The following is a 27,191-nucleotide window of genomic DNA, read 5'->3' on the forward strand; positions in this document are numbered from 1 at the left end:
TCAACGGCGCCACGCCGCCACGCCGCCACAAAGTCTCACTCCAGACGACCCAGAGAGTCTATTCCACACACAGACACATCCCTTCATGAGTTTACACAAACCACAGGCCTCTCGTGGGAAGGTGTCTGAGTGGAGACGAAGCGTCTCCCATCCCCAGCGACCATTCCGAAGTCTGGGGAGAACGGGACTCCCGTGCACGTTCGGAAGGCCACCGTGTGCACCTCTCCCTGTTCTGACAGCGTCTTCTCCATCCCCGTAACGAGACGAGGCCACGGGCCGCCGCATACGAACGACACGGACGCACAGCGGCCTCTCCCTTAGGACAGGACTGGAAAGTGGTTTTGAGTTGTAGCTAACGTTCTGAATTTCACTGGAACTAGATCAGGCTTCCCAAGTCAAAGGAAAATCAAGTGAAGACGGGTCAAACTACTCTTACGGACCTTTAACTGAGTTCCTCGCACAACCTGAACAAGAACAAAACAGATGAGGACATTCCACTCAGCAGCAAAAATACAGACAACCCAAGTAAAAAACGGGAGGGACCTGAATAGACGTTTCTCCAGAGGAGACCCGCGGACGGCTAAGAGGCTAAGAGGCGTGTGAAAAGATGCTTCCCATCACTCATCGCCAAGGAAATGCCAATCAAAACCATGATGAGGTATCACCGCACACCTGTTGGAATGGCTTGAATCCAGATGACAAGGAATAACGGGTGTTGGCGGGAACGTGGAGGAAGGGAAAACGTTGGGCACTGCTGGTGAGAATGCACACGGTGCGGCCACTGTGGAGCAGTGTGGAGGGTCCTCAGAAGATTAAAGACACAACTACTATATGGCCCAGGGATCCCACCTCTGGGTATTTCATCCGAAGAAAAAGACAACAGCATGTTGAAGAGACACCTGCTTCCTGTGTTCACTGTAGCATCATGTACACGAGCAGGGACACGGACACAGCCTACGTGGCCATCCACAGATGAATGGGTAAAGATGACGTGGTATATATATATGCACAATGAAGGACTACTCAGCCACAAGAAGGAAGGAGATCCCACCATATGCCACAGCACTGGGGACATGATGCTAAGTGACATAAGTCAGACAGAAAGACAAATACCCTCTGATCTCACTCATACATGGAACATTAAAAAAATATATTGGTGGTTGCTGGGGAGAGTGGGGGATGGGTAGAATGGGCACGAGGGGTCAAAAGATACAAATTTCCACTTACGAGATTAGTCAGTTCTGGGGATAAGATGTGTAACGTGAGGGCTATCGTTTATGACACTGGGCTCTATATCTGAACGTTGCTAAGAGAGTAGATTCTAGAAGTTCTTTCCATGAGAAAAATAACCATGTGAGAGGAGCCTGGGTGGCTCAATTGGTGAAGCATCTGACTCTTGGTTTCAGTTCAAGGGTTCGCAAGATTGGCTCTGTGCTGACAGTGCGGAACCTGCTTGGGATTCTCTCTCTCTCTCCCTCTGCCCCTCCCCTGCTCACTCTCTTTTTCAAAATAAACAATAGACATTAAAGAAAAGGAAAAATAACTCTATGAGGTGATGCCTGATAACTGAACTTCCAAAAGCAATCATTACCACACATACAGCCAACAAATCATCACGTCGTACGCCCTCAACTAACACAATAGTTTACGTCAAAAAAAAATAGGGGGGAAAAGTATACCTCAAGGACATCATCCAGTGCAGAAACAACGTATAGTTTAACAGAAATGTGGATTGAAAGCCTGTGGCACTTCCGCTCTGCGTTCTCAAAGAACAGGACATGCAACGGTTTGGAGATTCTTCACATGAGGACTACGGGCTTCTTAATTTAGAAGCACCGTAGGGTCTGAGCATTCACGGTGGCCCAGGGTCACCTCAACACTGATGATGCCATCAATCCCTCAGACCGCGGGGCTCTGCTCATCCCGTCGCCAAGTAGTCTCGGACCCCCAACTTGACCTGCATTTAAAGTGTCCGTTTGATGGACTGTGTCCCGGAGATGAGCAGTGTCAGGTGCCTTCAGCCGAGACGCTAGCGAAATTCATGAAGCCGACCAACTCTGCGAGCCAAGGACAGGACTGTCCTACCAGCAGATGACATCAGCGCGGAGAGAAGCTCCACACTTGGGCCAAAATGTAAGCTGTGCTGTGGGGTTTTTGGTGTTTTTGTTTCTGTTTTTTTCCATTTCCCCAAAGTAACTTTTTTATTTTTTTTTAAATTTTTTTATTTTTTAAATATTTTTATTTATTTCTAGGAGAGAGAGAGAGAGAGAGAGAGACAGCGTGAGCAGGGGAGGGTCAGAGAGAGAGGGAGTCACAGACTGAAACAGGCTCCAGGCTCTGAGCTGGCAGTCAGCACAGAGCCCGACGCGGGGCTCGAACCCACGGACCGCGAGATCATGACCTAAGCGAAAGTTGGACACTCAACCAACTAAGCCACCCAGGCGCCCCCCAAAGTAACTTTTTTAAAAAGCAGAAGATAAAACCATGTGGAGAGCTTAGGTGGGAAGGAACAGGACAGTCACTGGCCAGTCCTCTCCAGACACAGGAGCCTGGGCAGATGTGTCCCTTGACCGGCCACACAGTGCATCCAGTAGGCGTCTATCATTTCGCAGCAACGTCTATTCATTCCCGGTCGCTGCGGTACCAGATGACCCCAGACACGGGGGCTGAAAGCAAAGCCGACTTACTGCCTGACTACCCGGGGCGGTCCCTTCTGCAGGCCCCACGGGAGAACGCGCTCCTTGCCGTTTTCAGCTTCCAGTGGCCACCTGATGCTCACGGCCCCTGTGCTCCGTGTTCACAGCTCGTCACCCCAATCCCTGCCTCCACGAAGACACCCCCTTCCACCCGTCTGACCTTCATATGTCCTTCAGACAAGCACACTGCTCATTATACAGCCTCATGCTGATAACCCAAGATAACCTTCCCATCACAAGATCCGTGCAGCTAACAACCACTGGTCCAGGGATTAGGGTGCAGACATGCTCAGGGCCTTTGTTCAGTGCACCGCAGCACCACACCCCACTGGTATAGCTTGGAAACAAGGGTCATTGGGGTGAAGTGTCCCCAGATGCTGGAGACATAGTGCCAGTCAGAAGCGGGGGTGGAAGGTTTAGCAGTCGGCCACAACCGAATTCCAATTCCTGACTTTGGGCGACGGCCCTTTCTCAGATTTAGTCCCACGGTCTCCTTCCTCACATGGGATAATTACTTCAACTTTATTGCGTTTCTAAATTTGATGAGGTCAAGCTTGGGTTGGGGTCCACACTGCCCTGTGATGGCTTTTTATAAACACACAGCACAAAATGATGGGCCAGCACCGTGGTCAGAAGACAAACAGCACCTCCAGCACTGAGCTGACACCAGGCTTAGAGTAAATGCTGAGAGCCTGAGCTCGCTGTGAATTTAAAAACCCGGGGGCGCCTGGGGGGCACTGTCAGTTCAGCATCCGACTCTTGATTTCGGCTCATGTTATGATCTCATGGTTCGTGAATTCGAGCCCCACGTCCGGCTCTGTGCTGACAGCCTGGAGCCTGCTTGGGATGCTCTCTCCTTCTCTTTCTCTGCCCCTCTCTCACTCTCGATCTCTCTCACAAAATAAATAAACTTTAAAAAAAAAAGATTTTTAAAGGCCTAAGTCCCCAAATAAAGGATCCGGAAATTACTGGGTTTATTGTCCCTTGAGGAGAAAACACAAGGTGCTGTGTGATGGAGAGACCGTGTTGGGGCCAGCAGGCTCCCCGCCCCCCAACCCTTCCCTCTCAGGCAGACAGAGGGGGCAGGGAGGCAGCTCTCTGGTTTTCACTGCCTGCGGAAGGCACACACCTGAGCGGGGCTGGGGCGCCAGCAGGGACTGGCGGGGCCCGGGTTCCATCCAGGGGGCGTTAGGGCGCTGGCAGTCGAGAGGTGTGGGCGGGCTGGGCAAACACAGGGAGACCCTCCGATATGGAGCGGAGTCTGTCCCAGTCAGGGAGGGAGAGACAAATACCAAGAGGGGGCGCTCGAGGGACCCAGTGTGGCTGGCCTGGCCTTAGGGGTCCTGCGTGGACGTGAACCCCTGGCTGTCAGCAGCAAACAGAGGTGGCCCGGCCACGCCCAGGACAGGACAGCAGCCGCGTGGCCCCATGCCACGCGTGCACCTGCGGCCGGCCCGCTTGCAGAAACAGCTGATTCTGGGGGCGAGCCTGGAAATGCGCTCCGGGCGCCTGGGGCAGCTGGGGACGTCAGGAAGCAAGAAAACACTCGAAGATCCTGGGGACGTGTTACAGGGCACAGAAGCCTGCTTGAAGGAGCTCCACTGGCTGAATCCGGGAGGATTCCAGCATCCGAGCGAATCAGGATCGCAGCAAATTGTGGCTCGCTGAATGCAGTGATCCTTACGGATGCAAATACATAAAGGCAGTGAGGAGAAAGCGCTCTGTTTCTGCTTAATGCCAGTGAAACAGATGCAGAGTGAGTTAGGGAATGAGAGAAACCACCACCTGGCAGATGCCACAGTTGTAACTGATTCGGGCCAGGAACATGGAGCGGGTGGGGCAGATGGCGCAAAGCAGTGGGATGAAGGATGAGAATTTAAAGAGTCTCAAAGCAGGGTGCCCGGGAGGCTCAGTCGGTTAAACATCAGACTCTTGATTTTGGCTCGGGTCACCATCTCACAGTTCATGAGTTCGAGCCTTGCATCGGGCTCTGCGCTGACAGCACAGAGTCTGCTTGGGGTTCTCTTCCCCCCCACCCCCGTTCTTCTCTGCTCCTCCCCCGCTCATGCTCGCTCTCTCTCTCTTTCAAAAAGAACCATTTTAAAAATCGAAAAAAATACCCCACTAAGAATCACTCCATTTGCATGACATCGAAAGATTTTGCCTTGGCTTCGGAACTGCTCCAGCCCTACCTGGTCCCCCATCATGTGAAGGAAACACGCTCCGTGCCCTGGAACACACCCGGCGCCTGTATGATCAGATCTGACATCTCAGCCTCACCAGCTTGGGGGTCCCTTTAGAAGCCATGAATTACAAGGAATTTATTGTTGTTTAAAATGAAATCTGCTCGGGGCACCTGGGTGGCTCAGTCGGTTAAACGTCCGACTTGGGCTCAGGTCATGATCTCGAAGTTCATGGGTTCGAGCCCCATGTCGGGCTCTGTGCTGACAGCTTAGAGCCTGGAGCCTGCTTCCAATTCTGTGTCTCCCGCTCTCTCTGCCCCTCCCCTGCTTGCGCACACGGTCTCTCTCTCTCTCAAGAATAAACAAACAATAAAGAAAACTAAAATGAAATCTACAGAGTCAGGAGAGTCCTAGACGGGCCCCCACGCCTCTGCCGTAAGGCCGTCAGGCACCACACAGGGGATCACAGGGACAGCCCGCGCAGGGTGCTTCTCCACGCTGCCTGCGAATCGATAACAGACACAAGACAAGAAAGTCGATACTTGCCCAGTGCAAGGAGACAAAATTGGCTGAGAGAGATATTTTATAGACTCTGTCAAACAAAAGAAAGTTTTTAAAAGCCTTAATCTTTTTCCAATGCGAGACCCCGTTCTCAAACAAGCCCGCATATACTGCAATATTCTATCTTGTTAAACCTGTACTTCAGATCGGTGTTTATGGTTTGCCCTTAAGACAGGAGTCCTTCCTGAGCATCTGCGTGTGTGCGAGAGAAAAGAAAGATACATGGGCTCTAACCAATCAATAATTGTTTAGCACCTATTATGTGCGAAGCATGTACTAAGTGCAGCAGGTGGAAATTACTGGAGGACATCGGAGAAGCACATGTAAAATCTCCCAGGTAATTGTGTGGCCAGTTCTGCTGGCTCCTGTGGGGTTTGTTTGGGGTGATGAGCACCAAGGACAGGAGGCGGGGCAGTCTGGGGGAAGAAGAAACAGCGGGTTTCAGAGAAGGAAGTCACAGGAAGCAATTACTCCCTGAAGAAGGCGGCAAGGATGGACTCCGTCCCGTATCTTTTTTTTTTAATTTTTTTAATGTTTTATTTATTTCTAGGAGAGAGAGAGAGAGAGAGACAGCGTGAGCAGGGGAGGGTCAGAGAGAGAGGGAGTCACAGACTGAAACAGGCTCCAGGCTCTGAGCTGGCAGTCAGCACAGAGCCTGACACGGGGCTCGAACCCACGAACCGCGAGATCATGACCTAAGCAAAAGTCAGATGCTTAACCGACTAAGCCACCCAGGTGCCCCTCCGTCCCGTATCTTGATGGTGGTGACGGTCACAGGACCCCATGCCTTTGCCAAAATTTGCTGACTGGGTTTTCCTGTATGCAGTTTCAAAAATAAAGAACTGAAAAGAAAAAAGGGCAAAGAGGAGGGAGATTAAGACATTTCCAAAGGGTGCAGGCACAGGTATAAATAAGGATATTTTGGGGGTGCCTGGTTGGCTCAGTAGATAGAGGGTATGATTCTTGATCTTGAGGTTGTGAGTTTGAGCTCCATGTAGGGTGTGGAGACTACTCAAAAATACAATCTTTAAAAGGAAAGAATATTTTGGAGAAGAAAGGCAAATACAAATCAGAAATAGGAGTATTTATGGAATTGGCATCAAAAGAATTTTCAGGGACTGCCTAGCTGGCTCCGTCAATGGAGTGTGTCTCCTGATCTCAGGGTTATAAGTTCGAGCCCCACTTTGTGTGTAGAGATTACTTTAAGATCTTTAGGGCCACCCAGATGGCTCAATTAAGCATCTGACTTCGGCTCGGGTCATGAGCTCACAGTTCGTGAGTTCGAGCCCCACGTCGGGCTCTGTGCTGACAGCTCAGAGCCTGGAGCTGCTTCAGATTCTGTGTCTCCCTCTCTCTCAGCCCCTCCCCTGCTCATACTCTGTCTCTGAAAAATAAACATTAGAAAAAATTTTTTAAAAAGGATTCCTAGAAGTTGTGCTGTGATTACATACCTACCATATCATTAAAAATGTAGAAGGGCTAAAATACAGAAATGCTGGCTTTCCACATACATCAAAGCACGTGTATTCTGGATTTAAATGCAGCGGAAGTGACGGGACAAGTCCTCACCTTTGCCTGATTTTGTGCTGTTTGTCATCTGTTCTCAGGGTTATTGCATGATCTGATCCAAACAGAAGCGGCGCGACCAAGTTGGGGAAGAAATTTCTATTTTATCGACAAGAGTGGAATTCCAGCCCAAGTGACTCGTCTGGCTCTACCTGGACCCTAGCGGCCAAATTTAACCGACACACAGGCCGCTCACCCGACCCCGGCTGCTCCCACTGCACTCAGGGCCTGCAGGGAAACTGTACGCCGGAAGCCTTTATTTTTTAATGTTCATTTATTTATTTTGAGAGAAAAGAAGAGCAAGGAGGGGAGGGGCAGAGAGAGAGGGAGAAAGAGAATCCCAAGCAGGCTCTGCATTGTCAGCACAAAGCCCAATGAGGGGCTCGATCTCATGAACACCGAGATCATGACCTGAGCCAACACCAGGAGTCAGACACTTAACCATCTGAGCCGCCCAGGCGCCCCTGGAAGGAAGCCTCTTACCACAGAAATTAGGCCGCGATAGAAGTCATGGTTATGGGGACACTGGACTCGCGTTAAGATCGGCATCATGAGCTGGGTACTTCCTGTTACAAAGCAACACAGGCAAGAAGGCGTTCAATCCGAGTGAAGATTCTGGGCACGGCGGGACATGGCTTCCTCCAGCGGTCCCCTCCCTCCAGAGTGGAGGACGAGGAAGGGGACAGAAATCAGACAGAAGCCATGGAGGAGGGGCCCCCGGGCCGGCGGGGGCCAGGACAGGCTGCCCCTGGGTCAGGGTGTGGGAAGGAGGCCGCCCAGCCCCAGAGCTGTCCGTGAGCGCGAAGGCCCCAGGGGAGCCCGCCGTCCGGGAGGGCAGCGGGAGCCCAGGATGCAGGAAGGCTGCCCAGCGCCCCCGGGCCCTCTGGCCCTGCTGAGGGTGGCTCCCGGGCGTTTCACGGCCCTTCCGGCTGCGCGGGGAGCCCCTTCCAACAACCCACCTTGGGGCTCTCCAGGCTCCCAGGGACGCATTTGGCCAATGGCCGGGGGATGGATTCCAAGCCCGGGCTCCGCGGTCCCGAGGGCTGGGAAGCTCCCCTGATGCAGCCAGAACGTCGGGGGGCTGCCCTGTGGGCCGCCATCACCGCCTGGGCGGCAGGCAACCATGGAGAGCTCGCTTTCCACTCCCACCAACCCCCAGGAGAAGCTGAGCCATCCTAATACGGAGGGCGTCCTGTGACAGCCAGGGACAGCCGCGCCACGGTGACGGGGGCCGCCTCGCTGGCCCCTCGGGCGCCACGAGTGGCAGCTTTCCGTGGCCCGTGTAAGTCCATTTCCCTTGATTCGGCCGGCTTTTACTAAAACCACGCTTACACAGGAGGCAAGTGGCTTAACAAAGATCGTGGCAGCTAAAACGAGCCTTCCCAGCACGCACAGACAAGCAAAAGGCAGAGCTGATGCCTTCTCTGCTCCGGAAGTCTCTTCGATTTAATTCAGGGCTGTGGCTGGAAATGCAGCTAGGCCGGATCATTTGACAGAAAGGAAGGAAGGGCTGAGGGTGGGAGGCAGGGGGGAAGAAAGAAGAGGTAAGGGAAGGGACGGCGAGGGAAGAGAGGGAGGGGAGAAGAGAGGCTGAGGACAGGGAGAGGGGGTCAGGGAGGGGGAAGGGGAGGAGGAAAAGGAGGGAGGGAGGGAAGGGGAGGAGGAAGGAGAGAAAGAAGGGGTGAGAGAAGAGAGGAAGNGGAGGGAGGGAAGGGGAGGAGGAAGGAGAGAAAGAAGGGGTGAGAGAAGAGAGGAAGGGGAGGAGGGAGGGAAGGGAGGAGGGAGGGGAGGCGGGAGGGGGAGGAGGAAAAGGAGGGAGGGAGGGAAGGGGAGGAGGAAGGAGAGAAAGAAGGGGTGAGAGAAGAGAGGAAAGGGAGGAGGGAGGGAAGGGAGGAGGGAGGGAAGGGGAGGAGGAAGGAGAGAAAGAAGGAGAGAAAGAAGGGGTGAGAGAAGAGAGGAAGGGGAGGAGGGAGGGAAGGGAGGAGGGAGGGGAGGGGGAGGGGAGGAGGGAGGGAGAGAAGTAGGAAGAACGTGGAGGTAGCATCTACACACCGTAGCTATGAACAAGCCTTTCCCTAAATGGACGTTTTGCCTACAGATCCTGGCTGCATAACGACTAACAGAGCATTTATTTATTTTTGAGAGAGAGAGAGAGACAGCGTGAGCAGGGGAGAGTCAGAGAGAGAGGGAGTCACAGACTGAAACAGGCTCCCGGCTCTGAGCTGGCAGCATAGAGCCCAACGTGGGGCTCGAACCCATGAATCACGAGATCATGACCTGAGTCAAAGCCGGACTCTTAACGGACTGAGCCACCCAGGTGCCCCTAACAAAGCATTTAAAAGCTAAGCATCCACACGGAACATGAAGACCCCTCACCACTTTTTCCCCACGACGCCTAAATTCCTAAAACAGTCAAGCCAGGCGCTCCACAAAACCTCGCTCCACCTAATGGTAATGATCCCAGGACCCCACGTTATTAGTACAGATGAGAGGCCACGTCCACAAAACTAGCTCTTCCTGCCACGTGCGTTTACCTGTGAGTATGCAAGTGTACGGATGCTGACCGTGAATGCTTGTTATTTTATCCCCAGGTGGGTTTGGTCCAAAAGGTGGGCCCTGCGAACAAGATGCCGGGCATCTGGTAAACCCCTGGAGAGCCCGGAGGTGGTCAGCCACAGATGCACACAGCAAGTCTGGGCTCCACGGGCCACGCCCCCACCTTACGACGCAAAGGAAACTGTTTTTCGATAAATCTTCTCCCCGTGCTCATGTATAGCTGATGCCTTTCTTTCCTATTTCACTGAGAACATGAAAGCTAATAGGAAAGACCAAAAAGAAAAAGAAAAAAGAAACAAGAAATTATTTTCTTTTTCCTTTTTTAAACTTTTTAATGCCTTTTTTTTTTTTTTTTTTTTGAGAGACAGAGATTGAGACACAGCGTGAGCAGGGGAGGGTCAGAGAGAGAGGGAGACACAGACTCTGAAACAGGCTCCAGGCTCTGAGCTGGCAGTCAGCACAGAGCCTGACACAGGGCTCGAACCCACGAACCGCGAGATCATGACCTGAGCCACGCTGGCGCCCCTCTTTTTCCATTTCAAGCGACCCAAACCAGTAACACAACTCTCAAAGGTGGTGCCTCTCTGAGTGCACAGGAAAACGGCGATTGCAAACTTCCCGACTATCCTGAGTGCTGGTTTGCGGGCACAGCAGCAGGCACCTTTCCCCGGAGCACAGATGCGACTTCATTCCATGCCATGCCAAAGCCATGCCAACGATTTCACTCTCCGTGTCTCCACGGGCAGGAAGAACCTTTCCCATTTCTGGCTGGCTTGTTCCAGGCAGGAAGTGTTATTGTGAAGCCCTAGGATAACCAAGTAAGCCGCTCCACTCATTCCATTTCAAAGATCCAAACCCCGAGTGCCACCCGAGTTGAGTGATTTATCCAAGGCCCTAGACACTGACGGGAAGGGAGAAGCATCTGGATTAGACCCGGTCAGGTCAGAGCTCCTACTCTTTCCGCTACGATGCTCTGCTCCCAGAAAATGGACATTCATGGTTCATTTAGTAAATATTTAGTAAGTGACCGTTAGTGCCAGGCGCCGCGCTGGGTACGGCTGGTGTGCAGGGTGGGTGACGAAGACGCACGCACTCGCTCACGGATCTCCATGTGTGGGCGGCGAGAGGCCACGCGGGACAAACCAGGAGAGGGTCATGAGGCGGGGTCCGTGTGCGGCATGAGGGGGAGGGGCAGAACCGAACTGGCACATGTCCAGCCTTCAAGAATGGCGGCAGGAGATCTCCGGCCCCAACGCAAGGGATTCGGCGAGTCTGCACCCTTCATGGGTGACGCTTAGGCTGTTCCCTGTCTGTGCACCTGCTCTGTTCAGAAGGACCCGGGGACAGCTGGTGGCTCAGGAAAGGCAGAGCACCGCCCACAAAGTCATGGGCGCATTTAGGGACCTTGACTCATTGTCAGCAAACCTATGTCCCAGGGCAGTGCTGCCATTGCTGAGCTGTGTGACTGGGGGTATAGAAGTCAGCCTCTCTGATCCTCACCCTTAGTACAGGAATAGTAGCAAGTTACAGTATGTTGGCGGGGGCGGGCAGCTCAGTCAGTTGAATGTCCACCTTCAGCTCAGGTCGTGATCTCACGGTTGGTAAGTTCGAGCCCCAGGTCGGGCTCTGTGCCTTCAGCCCAGAGCCTGCTTCGGTCCTCTGTTCCCCTTTTGCTGCCCCTCCCAGGCTTGCGCTCTCTCAGAAATAAATAAAAACATTAAAAACAATGCATGCTAAATCGTGTTACGTTTTACCATCTTTTATGACCATCTTATTCCAGACAAAAGTCGTCACGGCCACTATCTACACTGATTCACACACACTTGGTCACTGCTTTTCTCCCGTCCCTAACCCAGTGATGTGCCTTCAGCCCCAGAATCTGTTCAGAAACACAGCCTGAAGTTCAAGCTCTGACATTCTTTCATTCTTTCTGGAATGAAAGAGGAGAGAAAGGAAAGGGCAGAGAGAGAGACAGAGACAGAGAGACAGAGAGAATCCCAAGCAGGCTACATGCTCAGCGCAGAGTCTGACACTGGGCTGGATCCCAGGACCCTGGGATCATGAGCTGAGCTGAAATTCAGAGTCGGAAGCTCAACCGACCGAGCCACCCAGGCGCCCCAGCCACCAACAGTCTAAAAGTCGCGATCTTTTCGTTCTCATGGTTCTGTAAGGTTTCTACTATTGTTTCTGACTCTGACTGCTAACTGCAAACCGCAAACCCCTCAGCCTCTAGGACTATCCCTGACTCACGAAGACACAGGGCTCCAAGATTCCTCCCAGATTTTTCCTTTGCATCCCTGGATTCTCATCCCAAATCCACAGTACTTTCTATCGCTCGTAACGATGGAAAATCACAACTTGTCTGGGGCTCAGCTGACCTCCAGACCCCCAAGCAAGGCTTGCCCGGGGTTCGGCTCCCCCCGCGGCCAGTCCCTCCTGGAGGAAATGCCTCGTGCTGCACAGTACAGGAAACCACACCGAATGGTGGATGTCACCCAGCTCAGTCCCAAGTGACAGGAAAGCGTAACTGGGAGGCAGCCTGGGACTGGCAGGAGCCAGCAGTGATCGTGAGCCCGACCTTCTGCACATCTCCTCCTCTGCCCAGCGTGGGGCCCTGGGCTCCCAAACAGAAGGAGGTCCACAGGGAAAGGCAAGGGCATCTCCAGGTGAGGAGCCAAGGCCAGCCAACCTCCAGCTACTGACAAGCGTTCAGACATCTAATGACTCTGGACTAAAGACATCAAAGCTCTCAATTCTAAAAATGTGGTTTTCCCCTAAAGAACGACAGGGACGCATGTGGCGAGCTATGGTCCGCACTGGCTTACGCTGTGTGGCACGATCAGAACCTGGAAATAACAAAAACGGACGTGTTCTCGTCACGTGCCCTCCCCTCTGGCTTACCCATCCCTCGTCGCTAACGAAGGGGGCAGATTGAACGTAGTTAGTTAAAAGCGCACTTGGCCATCTGAACGTACCTCTTCCAATGTGGCGTCTGAGATCCCGAAGCCCGTCAGGTGCAGCTCGGGAAGGTTCTGCTCCAGCGCCTGGAACAGCCCTTTGAAGCAGGCTCTATCCGCCTCCCTGGGAATGCCGTAGACCAGCTCGGCCCCGCTGCTGTCTTTGAGGAAGGCTTGTGGGACGTAGGTCTGGATCAGAGATGTGGCACGAGCGACGTGCTTCAGGTCATCGGCCTCCAGAGCAGAAGGCTGGCCATCCCACAGAAGAAGGGAGAAAACGGCAAGGAACGTGAGTCCAAAAATACCAAATGTACCTCATCCGATGTCACGTCTGAAATTCCAACGCAAAGCAGCAAAATCGAGAAATGTCATTTAAGCCACAGGCATTTCGAGGACACACTGCACTTCTTTTTATTTATAATTTTTACGTTTATTTTGAGAGAGAGAGAAAGAGAGGAGGAGGGAGAATCCCAAGCAGGCTCCACACTGTCGGTGCAACACAGGGCTCGAACTCATGAACCATAAGATCATGAGCTGAGCAGAAACCAAGAGTTGGATGTTTAACCAACCGAGCCCCCCAGGTGCCCCTATACTTCTTCCTTTTTAAAAATAAATCTACGGTGGTAATTCCAGCGAGGTGAGACCCGCACGCCCATGTTGGCCATGGTCACCAGGACCATGAGGCAGGCCTGGAGAGGGCTGTACTCACGTGCGCCCCCTGCACCTGGGGACGATCTTAGCAACGGGACTACAGGATACAGGGCTGGGTCTTCTTTTTTTTTTTTTTCTTTTTTTTAGTGTTTATTTATTTTTGAGAGTGAGACGAGGCATGAGCAGGGGAGGGGCAGAGAGAGAGAGGGAGACACAGAATCTGAAGCAGGCTCCAGGCTCCAAGCTGTCAGCACAGAGCCTGACACGGGGCTTGAACCCACAAACTGTGAGATCATGGCCTGTGCTGAAGTCGAATGCTTAACCGACTGAGCCCCCCCAGGCGCCCCATAGGGCTGGTTCTTCTTAAAGGGGAGACAAGGGTCCAACCACGAAGGAAAGGAGGCACCTGGGGACAGCAAGCTACTTCACCTAAGTCAGAGAGGAAGCGGGAACCCTGACTCAGGGCCCACACCGCCTGCATCCCAGCTCCACAGCCACCTGTGCCCGGCCTCAGTCGACGGGACCTCTGAGGTGTGCCTTTTAATCTGCAGGACCCTCACTGCATGAATATAAAGCTTTAGCCCCCGAAATGGATAGTCACTTCTAGGATCTCCTGGGTGGCTCAGTGGGTTAAGCGTCCAAATTTGGTTCAGGTCATGATCTCACAGTTTGTGAGTTTGAGCCCCGCATGGGGCCCTGTGCTGACAGCTCAGAGCCTGGAGCCTGCTTCAGATTCTATGTCTCCCAGTCTCTCTCCCCCTCCCCTGCTCACTCTCTGTCTCTCTTTCGCTCTCCAAAATAAATACACATTAAAAAAATAAGAAGAAGAAAAATACTTACAGAACTTCTGGGCCATGACACTGCCTGGCCAGACCCAGCCAAACCTGTTACCAATCAGGTGCTTGTGAGCCTCACCTGATGCTTCTACCAGTGCAAATGCACTGGGGTCACAGGAGCTAACTTCTCCACTCAGCCCTGGGGGATTTCTTCTGGCATCTGGGCTGCCATACACAGAGGCTTCCGCTCAATTACTGACGCCTTCTCCAGTCCACCCATAACACGGTAAGCCCCTGTCCGGAGCCACCAGGAGACACTACCTGCAGCTCAGTCCCTCTCTTCCCTGACCGCCAGGAGCCCACAGCAGCCCCCACCCTCCAGCTCCCGAGCCCGCCGCACGTACATGCACCGAGCCCCAAGGCCCCCATGCCTTCTTTCCTACTCCAGCAGCATACGGGCGAGGCTGGACTCAGAGTCAACATTCGGTAAGTTGGTTTGAGTCCAAAGTATAAGACGGTGGCACAGAACCTGCCTCCCATGCTCCACACAGGAAGGGCCCTCCTCCCGCCTACCTGGGTCACCGTGCTTCGTACCTGCTTGGTGAGCGTCAGGCTGAGCCCCTGGCCGTAGGCCTCGGTCAGGCAGAAGGGGGGCCCGCAGCAGCGGAGCCGGCCGTGCTGGAGGAGGGCCACGCGGTCGCTGAGTGCCTCCGCCTCGTCCAGGTGGTGGGTCGTGAAGATGACCGTCCGACCTGCACCCCAAGACAGTGGCGTGGAGGCCGGCACCATGAAGGCCCCCAGGGCCCCGACACAGTTTAAGCCCATCACAAATTTTTTAATGTTATATTTTACTAATGTTTATTTCTTTTTGAGAGAGAGACACAGTGAGAGCAGGGGAGGAACAGAAAGAGAGAGAGAGAGAGATACAAAATCTGAAGCAGCTCCAGGTTCCCAGCTGTCAGCACAGAGCCCAACGCGGGGCTCGAACTCACAAACCATGAGATCATAACCTGAGCCGAAGTCTGGTGCTCAACCGACTGAGCCACCCAGGCGCCCCTCTCTATGTATATCCTAAGCAGCAAATCCTAATCTCCCCCCGGGAGGTGGGGGCTCAGGTCAAGTCAGATGACTTTGTACTCAAAAGGGAAGAGAAAAAAGCAAAGTAGCGTTTCTGCAGACTCACAGTAACAAGACAGGTCACCCCTTCCCCACTGCTCGCTTCCAGATTAGGGCGTTTCTCTACGAGACACCCAGGGCACTGTGCCCAGGCTGTCGGGGTCACAGAAAGAGTCCCAGGTGGGAGTATCTGCGCCTCCCACGCCCTAACCTGGAAACCCGGGACTACACAGGTCCTACACGGAACCCTCAGCCCAGAGTCCCCAGCACCCCCGGGTCCCTGAGCCACCTCTGTAGCTGTGAGCAGACCCCACAGCCATCTCTTTGGGCCCTGGTTTCCTCACCCAAGGAAAGGGGGCCCACCCCACCTTACAGCTAGGACAGCTGCTCTAGTCACCTGTGATTCCACAAGAGCACACAACTCGGAGGGGTTCAATTTCCTTTTGAGAGAGAGAGAGAGAGAGGAGAAGGAGAAGAGGAGCAGAGAGAGAATCCCAAGCAGGCTCCACGCCCAGCGCGGAGCCAGACACCGGGCTCAACCCACAACCTGGGATCACAGCCTGAGGCGAAATCGAGTCGGTCGCTCAACCGACGGAGCCCCCCCGGCGCCCCGAGATGAGTACAGTTTTGATTGGAATCCCACACAACACGCGTCAATAACACCGTCACAAAGTCCGTCTGAGACGTGAGACTCAAAGGAAGCCATCCCAGGCACTGCAGAGACGGCGTGTCACAGAGGGATCTCTATCGGCTCTCGGGACGACGGTTTCTTCTGGAAAAGGTGACGTGTCCTCCTGGGGGCCGTCCCGGCTCCTCTCGGAAGCAGGCCTTCCTGCTCCTGCTCGAGGGTCCCTGGGAGACAGCACCCCCCTCCTACCTTCTCGGTACTTGAGGAGAATGTCCCAGATGCCGCGGCGGGAGCAGGGGTCCACCCCGCTGGTCGGTTCGTCCAGCACCACGGTCCCCGTCGCGCCGATGAAGGCGATGCCGATGGACAGCTTCCTCTTCATGCCTCCGGAGAGCAGGCGGGTGTGCTTGTGCCGATGCCGCGTCAAGCCCACGTCCCGCAGGGTTCTGAAACAAGAGCAGAGCCCTCACTCCTCCCCCTCAAGGCCTCACAGCTCTGCTTCGGACGGCACCCCATTAACGACGACAAACGAGGACATGGAGAAGGCCCAGAAGCCACCCGCACCCCCAGCCTCCGGGGAAATCACGCCCGATGGGCCCCGTGCGAGGGCTGCCCAGCAGGCCCCGCCAAGTACTGTCTTTGGAAAATACTCGTCTCCTCTCTGGACAAGGTGTCTCCTCATGTCACCCATCGCGGGGCCGGCATTTCCACCAGAGCATGGGCTACGGGGGTCAGACGGAGCAAAGCGGAGGCCCAGCTCCATCGCACACCACAGGGTGGTCTGGGGAAGGCCTCAGAGTCGGGCCCCCCGCCCCCCGTTGGTATCCACCCTCCCCCCTGACTCAGGAATCGGGAAGTTCCCAAGAAAAGCCACAAGCAAAGTAGGAACTGTCAGGTCCATTCGTGGGAGAGTCAGCCATCGACTCCCTCCCTCAGGGCCCCAGATCCCGGACGCCCGGTGCAAGGGCAGCCTCCCCCTGTGAAGCTTCCCCTCCTTCTGTGGTTTCCTCTTTCCCTCTCTGCCGTGGCCCCCTGTTAGCTCGGCAGATACTCACCCCCCACACCTTCTTCCATTCTATTTGTTGTTCCCCAAGCCTGGCCCCCATCCCAAGGACCCCTCCCCGCTGAGCTGTGAGCATCCTTCTCACTCCCGCTTGCCAGCACGCAGTCGACAGGACGCTGGGCGCCAGAGCATCACAAGGTTTCCACACAGTTGAGTAAGAACCATCTGGTTCCAGAAAGTTCCAGAAGCCTAAGCAAAGAGACTTGGGTGAAACCCCAAGGACTTGCTTGCTGGATCCTTACATAAATGTGTCCTGTCCGTGTCACTATTTATAAACTTTCCATCCTGGGGGCGCCTGGGTGGCTTAGTTGGTTAAGTGTCAGACTTCGGCTCAGGTCATGATTTCACGGTTCATGGGTTCCAGCCCCACATCGGGCTCTGTGCTGACAGCTCAGAGCCTGGAGCCGGCTTCAGATTCTGTCTCTCTCTCTCTCTGACCCTCCCCTGCTCGCTCGCTCTCTCTCTCTCTCTCTCACAGAAATAAATAAAAACATTAAAAAATTTTTTATAAACTTTCCATCCTGGCCCAGAAAGAGCTCATGTATCTCCCCAGGGCAGGATACACTTTATGTTTAGAGCAAACGTCACAGCATTTTCCGCTAATAACTGTCATGACCCTCCATCACCAATTAGACGTGGCCCACCCACATGGCCCCACCTGGGTGATTCCAATACAGCGGAGAAGGTGACTCTGTTAAACCCAACTCAGGCACATTGACCAGAGATCAATTGAGATCAATTGGCTCAGAAAACAAATAGAAAACAGAGCCAGTAAGATGTCAAATGTCCCCAGGCAGGTCTTCTGAGGAACGTTTTTTCCATTAAACCTCAAACCCCTCCATCATCTTGACCTGAACCTGATTCCCATCCACTCATAGCCAGTTGCACCCGGGACCTCGTCGTTTCCGGAATGCACAGCCCTCCGGAGGTCGATGCCCCACATCCCCTCTGTCCACCATGTCCTTTTTCCCAGCTAGTCTCAGCCTCCATTGGTCACCCACCCCCACACCCTTCAGCTGCCCACTGTCCCCATGCACACGTGTGGCCCTCCCTCCCTCCAAAAGGGATGTCCCCTTGGGACACCTGGGTGCCTCCATCAGTTGAGTGTCATTGGCTCAGGTCATTATCCCAGGTTTGTGGGTTCAAGCCCCACATCAGGCTCTGTGCTAACAGTATGGAGCCTGCTTGAGATTCTTCCTTTCTCTCTCTCCCCTCCCACCCCCCCAAAATAAATAAATAAACATTAAACATTTTAACTGTAGAGTTCATGTGCTGTGCTCACCCTCCCACAGACCTTCAGGAGGAAGGTCACATTCCTAAATTGCTCAGGTCAAGGTCACCAGTGACCTCCACACCCAAAATCCACAGGTCGCCCCTCAGCCTTGGTTGGACCCGACTCTCAACAGCATCTGAAGCACTTGCCACGCCCGTCCTTAGTGCACTTGTCTTCTCCCCAGCCTGTCTCTCCGTCTCGTCCCCTGGCTGGTCCTGCTCTCTCATCCACTGTCTCCACACTGTGCCCACTGCCACCTGCCCAGCACCCGGTCCTTTGCCCTCCCTTGTCTGCCTGCACGCAGGACCTTGACGACCTCATCACCCTCCAATACCTGGAGCCCCACGGTGCACCCCGGAACTCCAAGGGCCAATGGAACCCCGTAGCGACATCTCCCCGACTGAAGTCCCGATAAAGTTCCTCTTCCGACGTGTGGTTTAATGGGCGCATGCCCACTGAGGCTCGTTCCACCGGGTTCAGACTCCACCTGCCCCCCCCAACCTGAATACGGGCATCAGAGAAGGAGCAGGTCTCCAGAGGGGTTTGATGTGCCCCCCACACACATGGCCACCGTGGTCCGGTTGACGTCGGCCCAGGCACTGACCCTCCCAGATGTGGGGAAGTGGAGGCATGAGGGACCATCCGCCTCCAGAGACGCAGCACGCAGACGTTGTCCAAATGGCGTTCAATGCGTCCATCAGGGTAACGGCGGCTGGATTTCACCTGCCGCTCGGCAGGCAGAGCCTGGGCCCCGAGGGATTCCCGCCGCCACCACGTTCTGGGCTCGTGGTCTTGTTCCTGGTCCTGCTTTACCGTGTCTGGTCGCCACCGCCGCCTGGCCACCCGATGCCACCCCGCCTGACCACCCCACCCCCAAGCCTGACCGCCCACCACCCCCGCCTGGCCACCCGATGCCACCCCACCTGACCACCCCACCCGCAAGCCTGACCGCCCACCACCCCCACCTGACCGCCCGCCCCCTGCCTGCCCAACTACCCGGTGCCCAATCACCTGCCTGCCCTCCATCACCCCGAGAGCGCACACTGAAGCCCCCGCCCCCTGCATGCACTGCCGTCACATCCCCTCAGGCCCTGGAATCTCCTAACGGGCGTCTGAGATGCAACACCAGAAACGTGCCCGTGAACCCCCTTCCCCCACAGCAAACGTCTGCTCCCCAGAGACCTGCGCCCCAGACTGTGCAGCGCAGCGGCCGGCCCGAGGGAGACGCAGAAGGGTCCCTGCATCCAAGCCCCGGGTCCAGTGTGGCTTCCCCGGCCCTGAGCCTCAGCCCCCTCCCTGACTCCGGGAAAGACCGCATAGCAAGCTGCCCGCGTGCGGCCACAGCACTGCCCGGCACAGAAGGTGATACACATGGGGCCGCCGTGGCTCTGGTGTCAGACACGTCCGGCCCCTCCAACGCACGCCTCCGAGACACGCTCATGCCTTCTCTACCCCCTTCCCACATCCACCCTCTCCCTTCCCAGGAACAAGGCCACATTCCACCTGCCTGAGCAGAGGCTGGGAGTGTCGTGACTGTCCCCTCCTCTCTCACCTCACATTTGCTCAGAACCCCTCCTGCCATCTCACCGCCCGTGACCTCTGCTGGCTTCATCTGCTCTCCTGGCCCCAACTCCCCTCCTGAACTAGGCCAGCTGGCCTCGTCCCGCTCTTGATTTCAGCTCAAGTCCTGATCTTGCGGTTCATGAGATCGAGCCCTGCATTGGGCTCTGCACTGACCATGTAGACCCTGCTTGGGATTCTCTCTCTCCCTCTCTCTGCCCCTCCCCCACTCTCTCTCGCTCTCTCCCAAAATAAATAAATAAACTTTAGTTTCCACGCAGCTGCTGTCCGGGCTCCCACCTGACACACCGCTCTGATTTCCAGCCAGGGACCTCTGGAGACTGGTCCATGGAGACTCTCCTCTGCCTCGCAGGCCCACCCGGCCCTCCCCCTTCCCACCATGCCCCGGGGGCGTGTTCTCCACCCTGGGGCTTCGCTGTCACCACCACCACCTGAAAATGCATTCAGCCTTTCCTGGACTCATCCCCTCCCCACCTTGGACACCCAGCTGGTCCACACAGCCTGCTCCTTCTGACTCTGTACAGACTTCAGATCTGGGATGTCCTCTTCCTGCCCCACCGGCTTGGCCACCCCTCGGACTGTCACAGCCTCTAGCTCAAAGTGGCCTCTGTCCCCGGGCTGCCCCAGGGCTGTGCTCCCTGCCCCTGGGCCACAGGACAGGACTTCCCGGGCACCCTCCCCTGGCCGTGCGCACCTGCTTGCGTGAAGGAGTCCGACCCCCTTTGGCAGGACCAGCTAGGGCCCTGGAGCCAGTTCTCAGCCCACCCTCCATTCTTTCACTTCAGGACACCCACCTGGCCCGGCGCTCCAGACACAAACCTTCCACGCTCCCATGTGGGCTCACCTATCTCCAAGGCCAAGTCCAGTTCAGAGTCTCCCCTGAGAAGCCTCTGGGATTCCCAGGACTGGCGGCTGTGACCTGGCTCCACAGTTAAGGATGTTTGCTAGCTTTCCTCTCCTCACAAGGAAAGACACCAAAGGTATTTTTAAAGCATCTCTTTGTCCCCCCGTCACCACCAAAGACAGGGCTGTGCTAACCTATCGACTTGCTGGTGCAGCTCCTTCCGGGACCAGTGTGGCGCCTTAATGGAAGCGAAGAGGACCAGGTGCTCCAGGACAGTGAGGTTGTCAAACAGCACGTCTCGCTGCGGACACACCCCGAGCTCCCTCCGGATGGCAGACAGGTCTGTCTGCAGGCTCTTGCCGTTGATGGTGATGGTGCCGGAAGTGGGCGGGTGGAGCCCCGTCAGCATGGATCTGCCGGAGAGAACAAATCAGCAGAGGACCCGGGAGCCCGCGGCCCAGAGGGATGTGGGGCGACCATCCCCGGACCTGCTCTGGACACAGTCATTTACGAGCCGGGAGGAGCTCAGCGGACACTGGCCGGCTGAACCTTGGAGAAGTGGGCTTCTGCTCATGTTTCCACGCCCCTAAACATGCTAATTACAACGTTCTAGAAGCACGTAGGCCAAAGGTGATAAATCCCACTTTGTTTTCCAGACGTGGAAACTGGCCAAGGGGATGCGTATTTACTCAAGTCCCCGTGAGTAGAAACAAGCCAAGAGAACACAAGCCTGGACACTCAGCGTTATGGCCGGGACTCCTGGCTTCTCTCGGGTGCATGTCCACATCACATCAGGACTTTCGCCTGCTGCTTTATCTCAGGAAGCTTATTACTGAGATTTTAGACTGGTTTTACGTTTCTAAGAAATGATACAGGGGTGCCTGGGTGGTGCAGTCGGCTAAGCGTCTGACTCCTAAGCTCAGCTCGGGTCATGATCACACGGTTTGTGAGTTCGCGCCCCATGTTGGGCTCTGTGCTGAAAGCTAGGAACCTGCTCGGAATTCTCTCTCCCTCCTCTCTCTGCCCCTCCCCTGCACGCTCTTGCAAAATAAATAAATAAACTTAAAAAAAAGAAATGAAAAGAAAAAAGGTTACTCCCAAAGCACAATGTGGAACGCTGGCTTTCTGAGTCATTCTCCGCAGAATGCCTACTTTTCCACTCTGAAAACCCTACAAGAGTGCTCAGTGGGCTCTCCGGCTCCATTTCACAAAATAGGAAAACTTTCCTTTGTTTCTCTCTATTTTTGTTTGAGATGTCTGAAGCCTTCTACATGTTTGCCAGGTTTCTTAAGAAGTTCAAAGCAAATAATACTTTTTTTTTTTTAATGTTTTATTTATTTCTAGGAGAGAGAGAGAGAGAGAGAGAGAGACAGCGTGAGCAGGGGAGAGTCAGAGAAAGAGAGTCATAGACTGAAACAGGCTCCGTGCTCTGAGCTGGCAGTCAGCACAGAGCCCGACGTGGAGCTCGAACCCACGAACCGCGAGATCATGACCCAAGTGAAAGTCGGACGCTTAACCGACTAAGCCACCCAGGAGCCCCAAAAGCAAATAATACTTTTATGTTTAACTAAGCACACGTTAGTAGTACAAAAACAGAACCGAGAGAAATGGGCTTATCCTGGGAGGAGTTTGACCACGTTGGGGCTTTTACCCGGAAGAGCCCTGTTTCTGTAGACAGCTCAAGGCTACTGCGTGAACCCTACACTTTTGAGCACCTTTTTCCTATGGGATCGCATGATTTGATTCTTTAATCAAACCTGGAGCCAGGGGCCCCTGGGTGGCTCAGCTGGTTAAGCATCCAACTTCGGCTCAGGTCATGATCTCACGGCTCGTGGGTTCAAGCCCCAGGTCAGGCTCTGTGCTGACAGCTCGGAGCCTGGTGCCCACTTCGGATTCTGTGTCTCCCTCTCTCTCTGCTCCTCCTCTGCTCACGTTCTGTCTCTCTGTCTCTCTCTCTCAAAAATAAATAAATAAATATTTAAACATTAAAAAAAAATCCTGGAGCCATTGGACCCCAAAGCAAACACCAAGCCTTCACAGAAAAAGCCCAAACACAAAAAGCAGAACATGACCAAAGAAATACTCAGGTGGCTAAAACATTTACATCGTTTCAAATTTCATCTTCCCGTAGCGAGGGGTAGCGACGGGAAGATGGAAGGAGTCGTACGGCGCAGGCCGCTGAAGACCAAAGTAAAACCACAGTCAATGCGTTATTTGTAGGGAATAAAGGAATGAGCGGTAAAACCCCGTCTCCCCCCAGCCACGAGCGGCTGCTGCGGACCCCCCACGTAACTGCCCCCGTCCAGAGGGCACAGAGGCTCTGTCTCAAATCCAAAAGGAAGAAAAAAAATCTAAGCCTCATAAACGGACATGTTTTAGAATCAAGCCCGCGTCTGACGAGGGTGAAAGGACACGCACATGACCGTGGTCTTCCCGGCACCGTTGGTCCCCAGCAGAGCAGTGATCTGGCCTCTGTGGAAGGTGAGGGTCAGGTCGCGGACGGCCGCCTTGTGGCGCTCGTATTCCTTGGTCACAGACACCAGGGCGACGCCCGGGGGGCCCCTTGCTGGCCTCCCCTCCCCGTTCTGTAGCGAGGACCCTGAGAAGAAGAGGCAGAGTCAGCCTGGAGCACTCCCGGGGGTGCTCACACTCACCAGTCCAGTCGTCTGCCGCGGATTCGAGTCAGAGCCCCGTGCAGCACACACGGCAACTCGAACCTCACCAGAACCACGAAGCCGGTTACATACGGCAGCGATTAAGTGAAATGGCTGACGACAAACGTTTGTGCCCTTATGTTACCCAGCTCGTAGGAAGAGAAATGAACACGCACGCATGCAGTGTGTACGTAGTCAGAGGGACGGTCACAGGCAGGTTACGCACCAGTGTCCACGAATGACGGTCTCCTGAGAAGGTGAGAGCCAGTAACTGTGGGGTGTGTTCCAAGTTTCCTAAAAGATTCTTATTGGACTTATGTGGTCAGAAAAAAAGATTACAGGGGTGCCTGGGTGGCTCAGTCAGGTAAGTGTTCGACGTCAGCTCAGGTCATGATCTCGTGGTTTATGGGTTCAAGCCCTGCGTCGGGCTCTGTGCTGACAGCTCAGAGCCTGGAGCCTGCTTCGGATTCTGGGTCTCCCTCTCTCTCTGCCCCTCCCCTGCTCAGGCTCTCTTTCTCTCAAAAATAAATATTAAAATATTTTTTAAAAGATTACCTTACAATGTTGGCTTGTGGCATAAAATGATCGTAATGGGAACCTGCATATCTACAGACAGCCCCTGAAGTTGTGCTTCTGTGGAACGGCCGTAAGAGAAGCCCAGGCGGACAGGGGTTCTTGTGCCCCTGGCTCTTGGGAAGCACGCTCCTTGCTTGAATGGGGCAGTGATGGTGCCCCTCACAGGGCCATGACGAACAAGCTAGCATGTGTGAGATGCTTGGCAATTTCGACAGTGCACAGCCCCTGGTGGCTGTCCACCTTTGCCTTGTTTCCCACAGAAATTCGTGTTAGAACTGAAGCTTTGTAAAATGAGCAAATCAGAGAACTCTAGATGCTGGCGAGGATGTGGAGAAATGGGCACCCACCTGCACTATTGGTGGGAATGTAAACTGGTGCAGCCCCTCTGGAAAACAGTGTGGAGGTTCCTCAAAAAATGAACAATAGAACTCCCCTATGACCCAGCAATAGCACTGCTAGGAATTTACTCAAGGGATACAGGAGTGCTGATGCATAGGGGCACATGGACCCCAACGGTCATAGCAGCACTCTCAAGAATAGCCACAACATGGCAAGAGCCTAAGTGTCCATCAACGGACGAATGGATCAAGAAGATGTGGTTTATCTATACGATGGAATACTACGTGGCAATGAGAAAGAATGAAATCTGGCCATTTGCAGCAACATGGATGGACCTTGAGGGTGTTATGCTGAGTGAAATAAGTCAGGCAGAGAGGGACAGATACCATATGTTTGCACGTATAGGAGGATTAGGAGGACCATGGGGGAGAAGAAGGGGGGAAATAGTGGGGGAGGGGGAGAGAGGCAAACCATGAGAGACTCTTGAATGCTGAGAACATACTGAGGACTCATGGGTGTGGGGGGAGAGGGGGGAGATGGGCATGGAGAAGGGCATTTGTGGGGATGAGCACTGGGTGTTATATGGAAACCAACTTGACAATAAACTATTTTCAAAAAAAAATTAAATATGTAGATATATCTAAGAAAAATTTATCCAGTCTGTGGTTGGACATTTAGGTCGTTTCCAGTTTGGGACTATTATGAATAAAGCTGATATGACATAAGCATTTGGCGGGGGATATATACCTAAGAGTTCAATTTCTGTGTTACAGGGTATGCATATGTGAACATGTGTAAATTTTTTACTAATGCTGAACATTAGTAAATTTTTCCAAGTACATTTCAAAAAAAAAAAAAAAAGAACTGAAGCTTTGTTTTGCAGACAGAGAATGCAGGCACAAATGTGCCCAGTGCACAGAGAGCTACAAACTACAGGCACATCAACACTTGGGGATTCTGGCCCCCAACGCAAACATCATCAAGGGATTCTTTCTTGTGATGTTGCCCCGAGCTGTGTTTCTGAGCCTGAGGCCGACCCCCAAAAGCTAAGGAAGGTGCACAAACTTCCGGAGGCTCGACTGGGATGGAAAACAGAAACAAAACAGACCAGAAGGAAAGATGCACGTCTAATACTGCAACTCTTTACACACCTTTATTGTCCAAGTTGTCACTGGAGAAGGACCCATTAGAAACAGGAGCACGTGGTCTTTTTGCCACGAAACCGCACAAGTTCCTCCAATACGACGCAGTGAAGGGAAAATACCACGGTTTCCTCAATCCGAAAGTTCCTAAAAAACAAGGCACAATTAAAGTCAGGTTTTTCTACTTGGAAGATTCTGGAAGAGATTGTCATAACTAATTACTATAAAATGTTATTCCACATTAACATTTTAAATGCACACCCCATAGAGGACACGGTGACAACAAGGGGGTTAGGGTATTAGCTATGCGGGGAGCCTGGACTGCCCCTCCCCAGCCTGACCCACGGCCAGCTGCTGGTCCCCTGCACCGCCACCTCCCCCAGGAAGCCCTCTGAGCAGGCATTCAGTGAACAGGCAGGTATTCATTAAAGATAAAAGTAAAGACACACAACTGGTAAATATTGCCCAGAGTAAACCCCGCCCCAGCCCCACTGCCCTTCTGTTCAGCTGTCACTCCTCTGTAATCTTTGATGTTTCCATAGTTCCCAGGCACGAATTCACAGCATTAAAAGCATTAATCCATTAAAACATCCACAAAGAATATGTATTGCTAGCATTTCCACAGGAAACGTCGACATTCTTCAGACATATGCTCCAAATTCATCGCAGCCCACTTAATAGCCACTTGGCCTTCATTATGCATTGAAATGAAAGTGGATTTAATTATTAACGCCTCTCAATTTTCCTTAACACATCCATTCCAGCTGAAGTTCAATGTGTGCTCGGAATCCTGCAAGTCACTGAAGAGATAAAAGGCCTACGCGGGCAGTTTTTCACACTTTGACCCTCCAGCCAAGGACAGGCGTGTGACCGTCACCCCCATCTACCCCGAAGATTCAAAGACACGGTGGCAAAGGAGGACAGGAAAGTGAAGGTGGGTGGGGAGAGCTGGTCATCTGGTCTAGCGGTCACCATCTGCTATGGTGTGAGCTGTGTCCCCCAAAATTCACGTTGAAATCGTAGCCCCCATAAACTCAGAACAGGGCTGTACCTGGGGGAAGGCTTTCAAGAGATAGTTTGGATTTGGTGAGGTCGTGGGGTGTCCCTACAGGCAGGGATTAGAGCACAGACAGGGAGCGAGGGCAGATCAACAGGACACGGGAAGAAGAGGGGCCTCAGCCTCCAGGGTGCGACACAATGCATTTCTCACGTGCAGTCCATGTGCTCGCGTCTACCCTAGAAATCAGACACAGGATGCTCTCCAAGACCCAGCGAACTAGTAACTACTCCTAACCAGCAAGCAGACGGGCGGCTCCCGGATAATTGCCTCCTGTTCCCACCCTCTCTGTCCAGCACTGGCCAGGGTCTCCACCTGCATTCATTCCTGCGACCACCTGATATGGGGGTGCTGTTATCACCCCTCACTCCCCCGAGGGACAGGGGGCCCAGCAAGCCTTGTTGGAGGACACAGGCCACTGAGCTGCAGTGGGTGCACACCTCCCTGAACTAGGGCCGGCAGCTAGAATGTGCAAACGGGTCAGGAGAGGTGATTCACCTCCGGCACCCTAGTGTCTTCAGCTGCCTTAATGGGAATACAAGGAGCCCCACAAACGTGCGTGAACGAGAAGTTTGCAGAAATGAAAGGAGATAATGAGCCAGCAGATGCAGCCACGATTCTGCCAGGGCCGGCTACTGTCTTGCCCCAACCCCACCAGGCCCCCCACCAAGAGGCGGTCTTCTGCTGAGCGACCTCACTCCCGGCAACCGTGGGCCACTGCCCTTGACAGCGTGAGTGGGCTCCCCCTGCTGGCAGGGCGGAGAACGGAGGATCCAAACGCCTTGGGGTGTCAGAGTTCACATTAGCAGAGGTGAAGGGGCGCCTAGACGCCCGGAGGGGAGATTCAGGGACACCGAACGGTCTCCATGAGTCTCAGTGACACCTGATCTCGGGTCGAGGCTGCAGAGACCGGAAGGATGGGAGACCCCGCAGGGGCCTTTCAGAGTTAGAAATGACAGGTCGCAACATAAA

At 53.9% G+C, this 27,191-nt stretch overlaps 1 protein-coding gene across 1 annotated transcript in view; it reads right to left on the bottom strand.

Annotated features, from left to right (window-relative positions):
- Nucleotides 1–27,191, bottom strand: part of ABCA13 (ATP binding cassette subfamily A member 13) — a 326,881-nt gene that overhangs the window by 151,911 nt on the left and 147,779 nt on the right. Inside the window, exons 37-42 of the mRNA XM_039235661.1 lie at nucleotides 25,172–25,309; nucleotides 22,870–23,050; nucleotides 20,646–20,864; nucleotides 15,940–16,136; nucleotides 14,541–14,698; nucleotides 12,538–12,768 (exon numbers count right to left, since the gene is read on the bottom strand). Of these exons, the coding sequence (XP_039091592.1) occupies nucleotides 12,538–12,768; nucleotides 14,541–14,698; nucleotides 15,940–16,136; nucleotides 20,646–20,864; nucleotides 22,870–23,050; nucleotides 25,172–25,309 (1,124 nt within the window). The remainder of the gene's footprint in view (nucleotides 1–12,537; nucleotides 12,769–14,540; nucleotides 14,699–15,939; nucleotides 16,137–20,645; nucleotides 20,865–22,869; nucleotides 23,051–25,171; nucleotides 25,310–27,191) is intronic.

This window comes from Hyaena hyaena, unplaced genomic scaffold, assembly GCF_003009895.1.
Source record: "Hyaena hyaena isolate Hyena2069 unplaced genomic scaffold, ASM300989v1 scaffold_101, whole genome shotgun sequence".
Lineage (NCBI taxonomy): Eukaryota > Metazoa > Chordata > Mammalia > Carnivora > Hyaenidae > Hyaena > Hyaena hyaena.